At 41.2% G+C, this 17,501-nt stretch overlaps 2 protein-coding genes across 6 annotated transcripts in view; one reads left to right on the top strand and one right to left on the bottom strand.

The window, feature by feature from the left end:
* slc38a4 (solute carrier family 38 member 4) overlaps positions 1-17,501 on the top strand; it is a 539,078-nt gene that overhangs the window by 301,751 nt on the left and 219,826 nt on the right. The gene's annotated exons all lie outside the window — the stretch shown is intronic.
* tulp3 (TUB like protein 3) overlaps positions 1-17,501 on the bottom strand; it is a 117,748-nt gene that overhangs the window by 43,840 nt on the left and 56,407 nt on the right. For 3 of the 5 annotated variants that reach the window (XM_060914344.1, XM_060914345.1, XM_060914347.1), the window contains exon 2: positions 3,603-3,644. The exons of 1 other annotated variant lie outside the window; for it this stretch is intronic. In XM_060914344.1, coding sequence (XP_060770327.1) covers positions 3,603-3,644 — 42 coding nt within the window. Of the gene's footprint in view, positions 1-3,602; positions 3,645-3,769; positions 3,838-17,501 lie in introns of those variants that run through there. One more of the 5 variants, XM_060914346.1, reaches the window with a different exon arrangement.

Raw genomic sequence — 17,501 nt, 5'->3', positions numbered from 1 at the left:
TTCAAACTTGAAAAAAATTTGTGGCCCACTAGATGGCCCATTAGTGGGCTGGGGCCCAGTGGTTAAGAAACACTGCTTTAAATTACCTTTGTAGTACCAAGTACTGAAATTGAATACATCATCTGAAACCTGCCCAAACAAGCCCTGATAATGTCAAGAGAGACTGAGCTGGAGGATTGTTATTCAAGCCAAACAAAATCCAAAAAATAAACTCTGACAAATAATAGCCATACAATACATGTTTGATTATTAATTTGTTCATATTTGTACCCATATACTGTGTTCAGATTGTTTTTCCTTTAAAATAAAATTTCCCTGGGTGCTGCCATCTTACTCTCTCTGAGGTTCAGATATCATGCCTCGAATAGAAATTATGCAAAAGAATCTTCGATTGTGACGCATCTTACACACCACATGACTTACCTAGGCTTCAATCTAGTGGATACATGGCTTCTAAATGGTTGAAAACAACCCTGAAGATGCCCGACTGTCAAGCGTTTGGATGTAAATATAAGCCCGAACATCATAAAGGGAAATCTTTTTTGCCATCCCCAATCCTATAAAGGATATTACTTTAAAGGAGCAAGCGGTGAGATGGCTGCATTTCATCGCTTCTGGTATCACTAGTATCAGTTTCACTGTTTGTTTCTTCCTTCCCTGGCTCATATTCTGATTCAAACATATATATCGTTGAATCACTTTTTGTTCAGGCACATTTTCCATGTTCGCACAGCAAAACTACAATAAATAAATAAATAAATAAATAAATAACAGAAAAATTCTGAGTCCATGGCTCTGTGTTACTAAGGCAAACAGTGCACTAGTATGCAAGCAAAGTCACAAGCAGATATCTGGTTTTAGTGCAAGTGGCCGTGCACAGGTAAGCCTATTTTAGCAATATCGCAACTTTTAAAATGTATAAATTATTCTTATAAAGTTTGATTTTTAATTAAAACATGCAAGGGGGGCACATCAGGGCACTTGCCGTGATCAGCAAACAGAGTTTATTTTTTGGGTTTTGTTTTGTTTTGTTTTAAAGACGGCACAGTACCATTTATCTTTTCCAACACTGACAATGAAACTTTCAGAATCAGTTGATACAGAGACCCATCCCATATGGTTTTCTACTAACTACTTAGCTTAAAATGTTTTCATCAACTGCAACACTTCAAAGTTAAAGGAGCCAGCTCACGCTTACCAGAATCCTCTGCACCAAGTAGTGAGTCACCATTTTATAAGTAACCGATATTCCAACTAGATAGAACTCGACGCCAACGGCGTCGATGGGGATGCCTCCGCCCAGTAGGCTACACGCCTTATTAAGTTGTGATTTGGGGATGGACATTTGACCTCACAGTAATCTTGACCTGGTGAAATTACTTGTATCAGCCTTGGACATATTGTGTTCACAAGGGTTTCGGTCAGACATTTGACCTCACAGTGACCTTGACCTTAGACCTTTTGATCTCAAAATCTAATCAGTTTATCTTTGTCCCCAAATGCACAAATGGTGAAAGTTTGGTGAAACTCCTTTCATCTGTCTTAGAGATATTGTATTCACAAGATTTTCGGACAGACATTTGACCTCACAGTGACCTTGACCTTAGACCTTTTGATCTCAAAATCTAATCAGTTCATGCTTGTCCCAAAGCGCACAAATGGTGAAAGTTTGGTGAAATTCCTTTCATTAGCCTTTGAGATATCGCGTTCACAAGGTTTCGGGACAGACACACGCACGCACAGACGGACGGATGCACGGACAGACAGACAACCCGAAAACATAATGCCTCCTGCACCTTACGGTGGTGGAGGCATTAAAAACATCTGCAACAATCCAACAACATCCTAGGCCATAAATCTTACATTGTAATGTGAAGTTGAAGATATTTTGTCAAAGTATCTAGATTTTAAATTCTTTCGTCAGAACCATGATATTTTCATATGGTTATTCCGTTGTAATGGACCTGAACTGGCCTCGGCCGTCTCACACATCGCCACAAAGGAAAGGAAAAGACAAGGTATATTTTGTTCATAGCCTCAACATATGACATGCAAATTAAGAAAAGTTGATTTTGAAGGGATCACTAACAGTGAGTTTGCAGAGATTTTGCTGCACAGAGAGCTAGCAGGTAGTGGTCACGTGCTTTCAAAACTAAAACATCAGATTCTATGAACTGGATTCTGGGAAGGAGGGCTGCAAGTATGAATAGGCATGTAATGATATATCATGTGACGATAAATCACGATGCAAATATATCACAGTTTGAATCAATAAATTAATTGCGATTATTATCAGGCTGCAAAATATTAGTTTTTCCTAGCTGTAACTGCATTGTTTAGATAGCAGAGGGCACAACATACAATAGAGGGAATGCACATGACTTCACCATAGGTGAAGTAACACAACTCTGATGCTGCAAAAAACACACACAAAAAACACAGATCTGTAATGGGAAAGAGCTTCTGTGCGGCTGACTGGAAAAAATGATTGAATAAGAAATCAGACCTGTCTTTTTACAGACTGTTGAAAGCTAAAGAAAAGAGAAGAAAAATTGAGGTAGTACAAATGTTCCTAAAAGTTTATTAAGAAAAGGCCTATTTGTTATTAACTTTTTCATTTCGAATAAAAGGAATATTTTAGTAAATGGGCTATTATATTTTACTCCAACCTTTACAAATGTGAGTAAATAATTATTATTGGTTATTTAAAAAAGGAAACAAAAGGGGTTTTACTGAACAAAGGGAATGTTTAAGTTAATAAAAAATAGAAAAATAAATGTTGCAATTTTTGGGAATAAAAATTGCTTCATTTAATTTTTTTTTCAAAAATATTGTGGGAAAATCCATTCATGAACCCAATATCGTGAATTGAATAGAATCATGAAGCCAAGAAGCCTTTATTTGTCACACATACAGTCAAGCACAGACTTAAGCACACATTGAAATTTAACCTCTGCATTTAACCCATCTGAAGCAGTGAACACACACATGCACACACAAGTGAGCAATGAGCACATACGCATACCCAGAGCAGTGGGCAGCTATGCTACAGTGCCCGGGGAGCAGTTGTGAGTTAGGTGCCCTTGCTCAAGGGCACTTCAGCCCAACCTGAGGCCATGGCTGCCCCATGTTACCCTAACCGCATGTCTTTGAATCTTTGAATTGGGTGAATGATTCCATTCCTTAGAATGAAATATAAATAAAATTAAATTAATCCTAACAATAGAAAAAAGTGAAGTCTCTTTATATGCAAACATTTCCAGTTCCAAAAGTGCATTTATTTTCCAAACCCAATTCCAATCTTTATTGTTCATTACAGGATCTGATATCCAATCCACCGTTTTTTCCAAGTATCAACCCAATACAGATACCAGTGGTACCATCTCTAATTATTATACTTGGTTAGCATGGCTTTTATTTCAAATGAATTTAGAGGAACGTTTTTTGTTTTGTTTTTTAATCAGTGTTGCTCCAACACAATTTCATACCGAAACTTCCACCTGAACGTCAATCTTTACTCATACTCAGGATGCATGATAATAAAACTGTTAAGAAAGTTTGAGGGCATTAGTGGGAATGTAGTGGATGTGTGTCTATCTCACCTGGCAGTGGCAGTGGAGGCGAAGCTGCTCGAGCTGGAGGATCTTTGTTCAAGGTCATAAGAGACAGACATAAAAGGAACAAATACAACACATTAAGTTAGTGAGGAAACTGTGAGGCTTCATTCCTGTTCAGTCACTAATGCTGTAGCACACAGATTCTCCTGTACCTCTCTGTCTTTAGCTGTGAACCCAACATGCTGCCTGGATTCTCCTCTAAAACAGTGGTGCTGTGCGTTGACTTAAGGCTTCACTGTATAAATGTTTTATGGTGTGTGTCTGACACAGAGGACACAAGCCTCGTCGTTGTGACACCTACTTGGTAACCATGGATACCTGTGCCAAAAAAAAGCCATAGTATGGAGCTGTCCTTAGCCTTGAGCCACACACCACACACACTACACACGCTCACTGCATAGACAGAACAGTTGTGAGCTGAGCACATCCTCCACCTAATTATACTCACATCCACGCTTGTTTGTACTCAAAGTAAATTGTATTCGGTGAGAACAAAACTAACTCCCCTCCATTTACCATGGGTAATAAGCATAACAATACTATCTGATCCAGATACTGCATTTTTAAGCACGAACATGGACAATAGTGTGAGAAAAAGAGGAATGAATAGGTGTGAAATAAACTAGATGAGCTTCTGCAGCAGCATGTAATGTTGAACTAGAATGAAGAGCTCGTCACACAGCACAGAGAGTGAAAACCAGACATAAAATAACTCATAATAGCAAAGGGCGGGTTTTCATTTGCTCATCAGAAAGAAATGAAAACATATTTTCATTATAATAGTCATAATTATTATACATACAGGACACTTTTCGATGGAATAAAACGTGTTCTATTCCCTTCTAGCGGGTTTCATTCATTTGGTTGATAGCATGCAATACTGTTAGCATATCGCTTATCCTATGTGTATTACATCACTCTACCCAATGGAGAATGAGCGTTGAATATGGTTTACAATATTGTACGTTGTCAAGACAACATGATGTCACACATCAGAACTGATGTAAATATCCAGAGACAAAACTTTTCTGCTGCACGTGCACAGAACCATTTCTTTGTTCACCAGGAAAGAGAAAAACGAGGCTAATCCAGTGCTAGGATTAGCTATGCTATAATTAAGCACTAAATAAACAAACTGAAAACTGAAACTAAAAACGCAATGAACACCCGAAAGGCTACCAAAACTTCATTATATATTTTTCACGCATATTTACAAGCAGTGTTGAACCATTACTGTTAGAGCTGAGATTTCAGACACACCAAAAAAGCAACAGCGCAAAGGATTTTGCAAGGGATTAGCAGCAGGGTGCCAGTTAGCTCTGTTGTGTGTAGCTGTTGATGGTGACTTTAAAAGTAACAAAGTAAATTACACAGGGAAATGAATACTTAAGTCTGAGTGAAAAATACTGTTGTAAGTGTGTGTGGAAGAAGAGTCTGGAGACAGAAATCTCAGGCTACATCCACACGACAACGGCAACGAGATGTTATTTAAAAATATATCGTGTCCAAATGGGCAACGATCAGTAAAATATCAGGTCCATATGGCAACGCAACGCTTGCGGAAAACGATGCAATACACATGCCACACCTCTAGGGGCGCTGTAAGACGGTCCCTTCGGAGACACCAGAACAATAGAAGAAGTAAGGACGCATGTGCATAAACTATTATGCGCAAGACTTCATATTAGCCACAAAGTCAGGAAAATCTGTTCGGAAAATTACATTACAATGACCAAATACAATGAAAAGTATTTTTCCAGTCTCACCTGTGAAAAGTAATCCCATGTGATCTCGTTTGGACGGCAAACCTGTTGGTACAGTTAAACGCAGCTAATCTTTATTCTCCGCTTTGACCTATCCAATATGGCGGCGAGGATGACGTATGATTCTACGCGGAAGGCGGCGTCTTTAATGGTCCGGAATAAATTGAATGCTACACGTTGATGGATTAATTTGTTGTTTCTCACCTGTGAAAGGTAATCCCATGTGATCTCGTTTGGACGGTAAACCTGTTGGTACAGTTAAACGCAGCACATGAATCTTTATTCTCCGCTTTGACCTATCCAATATGGCGGCGAGGATGACGTATGATTCTACGCGGAAGGCGGCATCTTTAATGGTCCGGAATAAATTGAATGCTACACGTTGATGGATTAATTTGCTCTTCTACGCCCTTTTTGAGGAATGTATTGTAGGACTTAAACCATCATCTGAAGAGGTGAGATCGCTCCTTTTTTTCCCTATTTTTGCTGGCGGGATTGACTCTGCCCTAAGGGCAGAGTCTCTCTCTCTCTCTCTCACTTTGCACCATTACACAATAAATATTCACAGTGAAAACATTTTGTAAGCGCGTTTCATGAACCAAGTTATAGGATTTGTTGACAACTCGCATCGAGTTCGTTACACTTCTACCCGGCGTGAAGCACTCACAGTCATGTGGTTGTGACGTCATCGTAAACAAATCCGTTCTACTCATCCAGACAACTTCACAACGGCAACGTTGCCAGATCTTTCCACTCTGGAACCCATTCTCAAAAAGATTGCATTTTGGGCACCCAAAACGCCGGTGCCGTGTGGACGCCAGGCCTAAACGATAAGCAATTGTATCGGAGTCACCTGAATCCGTTGCCGTGTGGACAGGGCCTTAGTTTCTCGGTCGTTAGCCTGTGTTACTTGCTCTCGATAGCAACACATTTTATTACTGATGAATGCTACACCGGCTGGAAGGTGACTTCACTGCTGCGCTGACGGCGCCAACTCACGGTTAAGCTCACACTGGCCTTCAAGAACGGTTAAGGTGATAAATTTTTGGTTCCTCCCACTATAAATCAAAATCTGATTGGTTAAATCATCTGTCACTTCCTACATAAACACACTTCTGAAACTAAAAACGCACTGAACACCCGAAATTACAGAAGGCCCGATTTACACGGACCTTCTGTCCCGGCAATGAAGTCCTAACCAATGAGTGAGCCAGCTCTAAACTCTTCTCAGCCTAAAGACAACAAACAAAAAACATCTCACTGGATAACTTGATTTTAATGTTTTCAGGACAGTAACCCTTTCATTTCTGAAGCAAATTTGATAGAAAATGAGGCCAAATTAGAATTAGAAGAGAATAGTTATTATGAAATTATGAAAGAATGAAAGCAATTAAAGAATGAAAGAAATTAAATATAACACTTGCAATGATGATATTTTGGGGCCTTTTCTGAATGCCTAGAAGGCCCTGATGGCTCCCCTCTGTTTACAAGAGAAAAACATACCAACAGGCATTGAAAAACTGGAAAAGAGTGTATAATAATAATAATAATAATAATAATGGCTTTTTTTCCCCTGGTATATCAAATATATTACATTCAGCTAACATGATAGTGAACTTGGCTTTGACTCATTTAATAACATGCTAGCTGAATGGAATATATCTGATACAGTAGACCACTCAACGCCAGCCAATATTATTTAAATACTATACAGTGGTGCTTGAAAGTTTGTGAACCCTTTAGAATTTTCTATATTTCTGCATAAATATGACCTGAAACATCATCAGATTTTCACACAAGTCCTAAAAGTAGATAAAGAGAACCCAGTTAAACAAATGAGACAAAAATATTATACTTGGTCATTTATTTATTGAGGAAAATGATCCAATATTACATATCTGTGAGTGGCAAAAGTATGTGAACTAGGGGTGTGCAAAAATATCGATACGGCGATATATCGCGATACTTTGTCTTCCGATTCAATATCGATACTCAAAATTTGAATATCGATATTTTTTCAAATAATAAATCATGTTTCAGACGGGTTGTAAATCCAATACGACTTCCGCACCTCCGCTCCGCGAGGTGTCGCTGTGCCACTCCCTCACTGCAAGGCACTCTTCATCTTCTCTTTTTTCCCCGGCGGTTGCAGTGAGGAAAAAAAAAAAAACAAGCAAGCATGGCTGTTAACATAAACCTAGAGACGCCGCCGAACTTTAAGGCAGATGTTTGGAGGCACTTTGGATTCCAAAGGAAAGGAGAAAAAAACAGTGAGCCGGACAAAGGCTACGTTCACACTGCAGGCTGAAGTGACTCAAATCCGATCTTTTCGCCCATATGTGACCTGTATCCGATCTTTTATTGACAATATGAACGACACAGATCCGATTTTTTCAAATCCGACCCAGGCCGTTTGGATATGTGGTGCTAATTCCGATTCCTATCCGCTCTTTTCATATGCGACTTCAGTCTGAACCGCCAGGTCGCATTCATCCGACTTACACGTCATCAACAAGCCACAAACGTCACTATTCTGCGCTGAAGTAGGCGGCGGCGGGTCTCTCAAAAAAGTTACAACAACATGGCGCATAATCACGGGCGCAGATAGAGGGTGGGACGAGTCATATTTAAATTCACCTCGTTCGGTCCCCCCCACTTATAGGGAGGAAAAAACGTCTATGCTGTCTTTCTTTGCATAAGGCAAACCTCACGGAAAAATCAAAAGACTAATTACCATTCGGTTTATTGAGGTGCACAGCAGTGTATACATATAGTTGCAACAACTCACATAAAACAAAACAAAGACTGATATTCGGTTGGTTGCGCTGCGCAGACTGCACAGGTTGCGAGCTCGAGCTTGGTTGCTATGGTTACTAACAACAAGTTTGACAGGCATATCGGGGTTGGGGTTGGTTTGCTGGCAGCTTTGTCCCCCCCGTTTTTTGTCCCCCCCAGTTCAAAAAACGTATCTGCGCCCCTGCGCATGACATCAATGCGAGGGACGCTTCGGGCTGTGAAGGTTCTGAATCTTCTCAATGGAAGGACGCAGAGGTTAGGGAGCTGATTTCCATTTGGGGGGATGCAGCTATTCAAGCTAGACTGGATGAGTCATACCGCAACCGGGCGGTTTTACTTCCGTAAACACTGGTCATGCTCACTGCGTGTGACGTCGGCGTATCCTGCAGTGCGCATGCGGAACACTTTTAGGTCGCTTTTCGTTCATACTGAGGATCACATACAAGTCGCATATATTTGTTAATGTGAACGACCTCAAAGAGTATGCACTCTGCAAAACCTGTTTCGCTCCAATTAGATATTCAGGTAACAGAACAAACTTGCGAACTTACTTAGCACGACACCACCCCGACATATTAGCTCAGCCGGAGCCGCTGAAACCCGACCCGAAGCAAACTACACTGGACAGCGCCAAAGTCCTCCCATCTACTTCAGTGATGTGTGACTTACTGTAACTGTGAACTTAATTTTGTCATTTAAGGCCAAAGGCAAGAAGCTGCACTTTATCTTGCATTTTCAATTTTAGTGTGTGTGAGACACTGCATTTTATTTTGAGTATTTACTCTAAGTTCAGAAGAAACATGATTCACTGAGGTTTCAGTTCAGTTTCAGTGTGTGGACACTGACCCACACAGCACTTTGTTTCATAATTGTGCTCAGGGAGACTAAGATGCCCACTGCACTTTTCAATGTGTTTCAGACAGTGTGTTGTTCCTGCAAAATAAGCACAAGTTAAATGTTCTCAGGTATATGTTCTCAAGTTTACAAAGAACAAATTGATATTAGTGTTAGCACTGAAATGTATGTGCAGTCTGCAGTGCAAGTTTTAAGTTTTCATAAAACAATTTGATTCTGCTTGTTAAGCAGCACTGATGTGTCCATGCTTACAAAAAAGTTGATAATACTAGCACAGAAGTGGGAATTTTCTGTATGTTGTAGTGAAGCAACTCTTGGTTTTGCCAGCAGTGGAATAGAGACAAATATATGTCTGGCAAGAATGTGTAGTTATGTATGTGAAATGTAATTTTACAGTGGTCAATAAATTCTGATTTTCTTCAGTGACGCAGATATCGTGATGTGGTTGAAATTTCTTGCAATATATCGATTATCGCAGAATCGCTGTACCATGATATTATCGTTATCGTGGGCAAAATATCACCATAGTATCGTATCGTGAGGTATCTGGTGATACCCAGCCCTAATGTGAACCTTTGCTTTCAGCATCTCGTGTGACCCCCTTGTGCAGCAATAACTGCAACTAAACATTTCCAGTAACTGTTGATCAGTCCTGCACACCGGCTTGGAGGAATTTTAGCCCATTCCTCCGTACAGAACAGCTTCAGCTCTGGGATGTTGGTGAGTTTCCTCACATGAACTGCTCGCTTCAGGTCCTTCCACAACATTTCGATTGGATTAAGGTCAGGACTTTGACTTGGCCATTCCAAAACATTAACTTTATTCTTCTTTAATGATTCTTTGGTAGAACGACTCGTGTGCTTACGGTTGTTGTCTTGCTGCATGACCCACCTTCTCTTGAGATTCAGTTCATGGACAGATGTCCTGACGTTTTCCTTTAGAGTTCACTGGTATAATTCAGAATTCATTGTTCCATCAATGATGGCAAGCTGTCCTGGCCCAGATGCAGGAAAACAGGCCCAAACCATGATGCTACCACCACCATGTTTCACAGATGGAATAAGGTTCTTATGCTGGAATGCAGTGTTTTCCTTTCTCCAAACATAACGCTTCTCATTTAAACCAAAAAGTTCTATTTTGGTCTCATCCATCCACAAAACATTTTTCCAATAGCCTTCTGGCTTGTCCACGTGATCTTTAGCAAACTGCAGACGAGCAGCAATGTTCTTTTTGGAGAGCAGCGGCTTTCTCCTTGCAACCCTGCCATGCACACTATTGTTGTTCAGTGTTCTCCTGATGGTGAACTCATGAACATTAGCCAATGTGAGAGAGGCCTTCAGTTGCTTAGAAGTTACCCTGGGGTCCTTTGTGACCTCGCCGACTATTACACGCCTTACTCTTGGAGTAATCTTTGTTGGTCGACCACTCCTGGGGAGGGTAACAATGGTCTTGAATTTCCTCCATTTGTACACAATCTGCCTGACTGTGGATTGGTGGAGTCCAAATTCTTTAGAGATGGTTTTGTAACCTTTTCCAGCCTGATGAGCATCAACAACGCTTTTTCTGAGGTCCTCAGAAATCTCCTTTGTTCATGCCATGATACACTTCCACAAACATGTGTTGTGAAGATCAGACTTTGATAGATCCCTGTTCTTTAAATAAAACAGGGCGCCCACTCACACCTGATTGTCATCCCATTGATTGAAAACACCTGACTCTAATTTCACCTTCAAATTAACTGCTAATCCTAGAGGTTCACATACTTTTGCCACTCACAGATATGTAATATTGGATCATTTTCCTCAGTACATAAATGACCAAGTATAATATTTTTGTCTCATTTGTTTAACTGGGTTCTCTTTATCTACTTTTAGGACTTGTGTGAAAATCTGATGATGTTTTAGGTCATATTTATGCAGAAATATAGAAAATTCTAAAAGGTTCACAAACTTTCAAGCACCACTGTATATACAGTCAGAAAACAAAGAGCTTATAAAACCCCCAATCAGAAAAAGTTGGGATGGTATGAAAAATGCAAGTAAAAAAGAAAGCAGTGATTTCTAAATTTACTCTGACTTGTATTTCATTACAGGTAGCGTGAACTGAAGACATTTCATGTTTTGTCTGGCCACCTTCATTTAATTTGTTAATATACATCCATTCCTGCATTTCAGGCCTGCAACAGATTCCAAAAAAAGTAGGGATGGGGCAATTTAGGGCTAGTAATGAGGTAAACAATTAAATGATGATGTGATTTGAAACAATTGAGGTCAGCAGGTGATTGTAATCATGATTTGGTACAAAATCCGTATGCAGGAAAGTTCTAGTCTTTGAGGAGAAAAGATGGGCCAAGGATCTCCAGTTTGTCAACAAATGCATGGGAAAAATATGGAAATGTTTAAAAACAAATGTTCCTCAAAGAAAGATACAAAAAGATTAGGATATTTCACCTTCTACGGTGCATAATATCATTAAATGATTCAAGGAATCTGGAGGAATTTCAGTGTGTAAAGGGCAAAGGCACAAGCCTAATCTGAACACCCCTGATCTCCGATCCTTCAGATGGCACTGTATCAAGAACTGTCATTCATCTATAGCTGATATAACCATATGGGTTTGGGATTACTTTAGCAAACCTTTGTCAAGCACAAAAATACTGAGTTACATCCACAAAAGCCAGTTAAAACTTTACCATGCAAAAAGGAAGCCTTGTGTTAGCTGTGTCCAGAAGCGCCATTGACTTCTCTGAGCTCAGAGCCATCTCAGGCAGACCATCACACAGTGGAAATGTGTATTGTGGTCAGATGAATCAGAATTCCAGGTCTTTTTTGTAAGAAATGGACGCCATGTGCTCCAGACCAAAGTCAAAAAGGACCATCCAGACTGTTACCAGCAACAAGTCCAAAAGCCAGGGTGTGTCATGATATGGGGTTGTTTCAGTGCCCTTGGCGAAGGTACCTTACACTTCTGTGATTGCAGCATTAATGCAGAAAAGTACACTGAGATTTTGGAGCAACATATGCTGCCTTCAAGACGACATCTTTTCCAGGGATATTTCAACAAGACAATGCAAAACCACATTCTGCACACATTACAAAGGTATAGCTGCAGAAGAAGAGGGTGTCTTTCCCTTCTGTCCCCAACAGAGAATGTGTGGTGAATTTTGAAACAAACAAAAAAATTATATAATGTCAATGATGACCCCGTACTGTTGCACACCTTAAGACCTGTTTGCAGGAAGAATGGGACAAAATAACACCTGAAACACTTCATCACTTGGTGTTGTGGTGATTTTATACCCTTAATGTAACCACACACATATGTAACCATGCACACATGCCTTGATGTCATCATCATATAAACAATGATTTGGTTTATGATGATTGCATTTTGATTCATATGTAACCACACACATCTTGATGTAATCACATAAGCAGTAATGTGGTTTATAATGATTATATATTAATTCAAAGCCAAGTATGTTGATTTTCAGTAAAGAATAAATGAAGTTGATTCGATTAAAAGTAATAATAAATTGATTTATGAATGATCAGAATTACAGTAAAATACAGTAAAGGCATTGAGATTGTTTATACTGAAGGTTGTTTCCAGTTAAATCACAGGCCTATTCAAAAAGTGTATTATTCTAACTCCATTGTCTGCAGCATTATCATATGTTGTAATGAGTTAGCCAAGGCCATGTTGAAATAACCAATTGTTCATTCTGGAGTGTTTTGCATGCTAATGTAATACATTTTATCAAGTTATTCTGAATTGGGTATTGTTACAAGCTGCAATGTGCATTTTCTTTTTTTTAATCCTATGGTGTGGCAGACTGACCAAGGCCATGAGTGTTGTGCTCATTTGCACCTGCAGCCTGTATCAATCCTTAACCTGATTTGACTCCAGTCAGTTTGAATCATGTATTGTACGTTCTGAATGCTGTGTTGTTCATGACGTATCACTTCTTATCATATATTTTGATTCTTCCTGAATTGACCATTCATACTCAGTTGATACAAAATATGAGAAGCGTGACATGCACTGCCCAATAGAAAATGTTGAAGTGGTATGACATGACAAGTTAACTAATGAGATTATTTGTATACACTGTGGGGTTTTTTGAGACAGTATAAAATGAGAACTCTGTGATTTTGAGTTGGTTCGCTCTGCAGACCGAACACGGCTTTTATTAATTGATTTAATAAAAAAGTCTAAACTTTTCTATTGTTTTGAGTGCAATACAGGTCAAAGATTATTTACAAATCATTGTTTTCAGTTTTACTATTTCAACATACTGTCCCAACTTTTTCTGATTTGGGGTCGGATGATATATCAAAAATAGCATGTCATATACTGTATCATGATATACAAGTTTGGTGACCAATATATATACCGTATTTTTCGGACTATAAGTCGCACTTTTTTTCATGGTTCGGCTGGCCATGCGACTTATACTCCGGTGCGACGTATATATGGTTTTGTTTTGTTTTTTTTCACCGCGGAATAACTGGAGCATCATGATGCTGAGTCTGACGACAGCCACGCAGAAGAAGAGGAAACGACGCTTCATCTGCCGCTGGAGGCAGAGTTGTTCAGAAGCAACACCGAGGATGAGGAATTCAATGGATTTGCTGATTTGGAGTGAAATCATCAGCTTGATAAACTTGATTGACCTGTGTTTTATTATTAATGATAGGCCTATAGTTATTTAAATAAGTTATGTAGTGATTTTAGGCAGTGCTTAATTTGTGAAGTGGGAGGTCCCAGAACGCAGGAGGTGGGTGGGTCCGGCGACTCAAAAAAAAAAAAAAGGCGGGGGATGGTTTCCTATAACTTTACGCACATGCGCTTATTGTGTGTGTAAAATAATAATAATAATAATAATAATAATATCAGACATTATGATCTTAGAAAACGCTTTAGTGACAAACAGTTACAGACAGTAATATGTCGTGATATTATATTATAAAATATTAATTTTTATTAGTCTATATATTAAATTATATATTACATTTATCTTCTAAAATAACAGGCTGTACTCATCACAGCCGGTTTATTTCACCATTGGAGATCAGATCACACAAGACATGAGTTAAATGACTCATTTTAAGGATTTAAGTAGGGGATTTAAAAGCGGTTGTTGGTTTTTTTTTTCACTAGACGGTTGTTTTTACTACTGTACCTGTCTTTGGAGATGATATACCTATAGCCTACTTGACCTCTGATTTGATGAAATAAAATTCGACAAAAATGAAGAATGACACTCCTCGATGATGACTACAGCTTTAATAACACAGATGAAAGAGCCATGGGGCGATAATAAGCCCTACCAGTAAAAATATTCTAAAAGCAAACTGATTAATGCATCAGTAATAGGCTACTAATATTAGTTATAATAATAATATAGGCTATTAGTAATAACGATAGTGATAGTATTAAAGGTAGTAGTAGATATTTAAAATAATCAGACTAGGCTACTTACAGGGCAGCTGCTCAGCTGTTCGTTTATTAAATAAACAATGCAGTCGCGCAGTAACCACGCGCCACTTATCAGATAGAATCACAGATTCCATGGATAGAATAACCCTTCAAAAAAGTGCGACTTATAGTCCGGTGCGACGTATATATGTTTTTTTCGTCTTCATAATGCATTTTTTGGCTGATGCGACTTAAACTCCGGAGCGACGTATAGTCCGGAAAATACGGTATACTTTTTTTTAAATATATATTTTTATACTTGTGTAGCTTGGTATGTGGATATGTCCTTTTCTGCTGCTATCCACTATGCTGCTGCAAACAGGAAAGTTCCCCATTGTGGGATAATAAAGGTCTTCTTATCTTATCTTATCTCATCTTATCAACCAATGTAACATTGTGGCAGCAGGGGCGAGGCCTAGCAATAGTTTGTGAATGGAGGGCGGGGCCAGGGAAGGTGAGTGGCAAAGTCAATGCACCTGTGGTTAATTAATGTTGTGTGTCTGTGTTGTTGTAGTGACAGAGGATAGAAAAGGAGGGAGAGAGCAGAGAGAAGGACGCTCTCCCGACCAGAACACGTGTGTGTGTTGCATGTGAGACTGTGTGTGAGTAGCAAGTGAGTAAAGCTGAAAAGCAAAGAACAAAGAGTGCATGTGAACATCAACCCCCGCCTGCCGTGCTTCTGTGCTCCACCCACACCAGGGACTTGTTACAGTGGTGCCAAAACCTGGGAGTACAGAAGGGAACCACCACATGGAGTCCTCCCCATTCAAAGAGCTCATCCAAGCCCTCGCTACCGCCCAGCAGAACCAGCAACAAGCGCTGACCGGCCTCTGGAAAGACCAAGAGCAACACTTTGAAGCCTTAATGCTGGCCCAGCAGGAAGATCACTAGGCATTCCAGCATCTGCTCGTGTCAGCAGGGGCTTTGATCATCACCACAGCGGACCCTGCTCACGTCACCCTCACGAAGATGGGCCCACAGGACAATCCAGGAGCTTTCCTCGCTCTCTTTGAGCAAGCGGCCGAAACGTGGCGGTGGCTGCTCGAGCAGCGTGCGGCATGTTTCCTCCTGCTTCTGACTGGCGAGGCGCAGCTCACAGCGCAGCAGCTCCCTACTGACAGCCGGCTCATGTACACTGACCTGAAGAAAGCCATTCTGCAGCATGTCAGCCGCTCCCCAGAAAAACATCGCCAGTGCTTCCGGATGCTGACATTGGAGGAGGTCGGCCGGCCGGCCATTCGCATTCGGCCAGCAACTCCAGGACGCCTGCCGGCGGTGGCTGAGGGCGGAAGACTGCAACGCCGACAGGATCATCGATCTGGTGGCATTGGAACAGTTCATTTCTCAACTTCCAGAAGGAACGGTGGAATGGGTCCAGTGTCATCGCCCAGCGTCACTAGAACGAGCCATCAAGTTGGCAGAGGACCATCTGGAGACGGTTCCGACGGCAGGCGGATGAAGTGCCTCTCCTCGTTTCCTTTCTCTCTCTCCTGTTTCCCCCTCACTCTCTCTCTCTCTCCTTTCCCCACCCCATTCCCCCACCGCAGAAGCGGCAGCTGGCTCCTCCCCAGCTGGCCCATCGCACCCGTGGTGTCCTCTCCCTCTTAGGTGAGTGACGCCCATAACGCTGGTGCAGAGGGAAAGCCTGGGCCGGTGTGCTGGCAAGGTGGGGAGCCGGAGCATCTCCAGAGTCAGGGCTCCGCAATGGAGGTGGGAGCTGTGATCCAGATCCCCGACACACCAGAGACCGCCCCCGATCAGGCCGGAACATATCGCATACCGGTAAGCATTCAAGGGGATACATATCATGCGTTGGTGGATTCCGGTTGTAATCAGACCTCAATTCACCAAAGCCTGGTACAAGGTAAGGCATTGGGGAGAGCACAAGCGGCGAAGGTGTTGTGTGTGCACAGGGATGTTCACAATTATCCTCTAGTGTCTGTCCATATTCTATTCTGGGGCCAAAAGCATAGAATTAAGGTGGCAGTTAAACCTCGTCTGACCCATTTGCTGATTTTAGGAACTGATTGGCCGGGGTTTCAAACCTTAATGGAATACGTAGTAGGGAGTAGGTCCTGCAGTAAAACGTCACAGGGGGATCCCGATGTGGCATTGACTGGAGAAGCTGTCACAGAGCCGTCCGCATCATCACTGTGTCAGGGCGATACAAGGAGTGAGGAGCAGCCCACCCCTCTTCCCTCTCTCGGGGATTCCCTCAAGGATTTCCCTTTAGAGCAGTCATGAGACAAGACTCTGCGGCATGCGTTTGACCAAGTGAGAGTAATCGATGGTCAAACTCTCCAGCCAAATGCGGCACCCGTCTTCCCGTACTTTGTGATTATTAAAGACACACTGTATCGCGTGATGCAGAACACTCAAACTGGTGATCAAATAACCCAGTTGTTAATCCCTAAGAGCCGTAGGGAAATCGTGTTCCATGCAGCTCACTTTAATCCCATGGTTGGACACAGGGCAGGATAAAACACTAGCCTGAATAATGGCCCAGTTCTATTGGCCAGGGATTTGCGGGAACATTCGTCAGTGGTGTGCGGCATGCTGTGATTGCCAATTAGTAAATTCCGCAGCCACTTCAAAAGCGCCTTTGCGCCCTCTCCCTCTAATCGAGACCCCCGTCGAGAGAATTGGTATGGATCTCGTCGGGCCATTAGATTGGTCAGCATGAGGATATCACTTTATTTTAGTTCTAGTGGACTATGCAACGCGATATCCGGAAACAGTGCCTCTCCGCAATATCTCAGCACGCAGTATTGCAGAAGCACTCTTCTGTATTATCTCCCGGGTCGGGATTCCAAAAGAAATCCTGACAGACCAAGGCACTTCATTAATGTCACGCACCCTGCGTGAGCTGTATGTGTTGTTGGGAATTAAATCTATCCGCACCAGCATTTATCACCCACAAATGGATGGTTTGGTAGAGAGGTTTAATCAAACACTTAAAAATTGAATTTGGAAGTTTGTAAGTGAAGAC

Source organism: Neoarius graeffei, chromosome 2 (assembly GCF_027579695.1).
Source record: "Neoarius graeffei isolate fNeoGra1 chromosome 2, fNeoGra1.pri, whole genome shotgun sequence".
Lineage (NCBI taxonomy): Eukaryota > Metazoa > Chordata > Actinopteri > Siluriformes > Ariidae > Neoarius > Neoarius graeffei.
The sequence above is the reverse complement of the archived record's forward strand: the minus strand, read 5'-3'. Positions and strand labels throughout refer to the sequence as shown.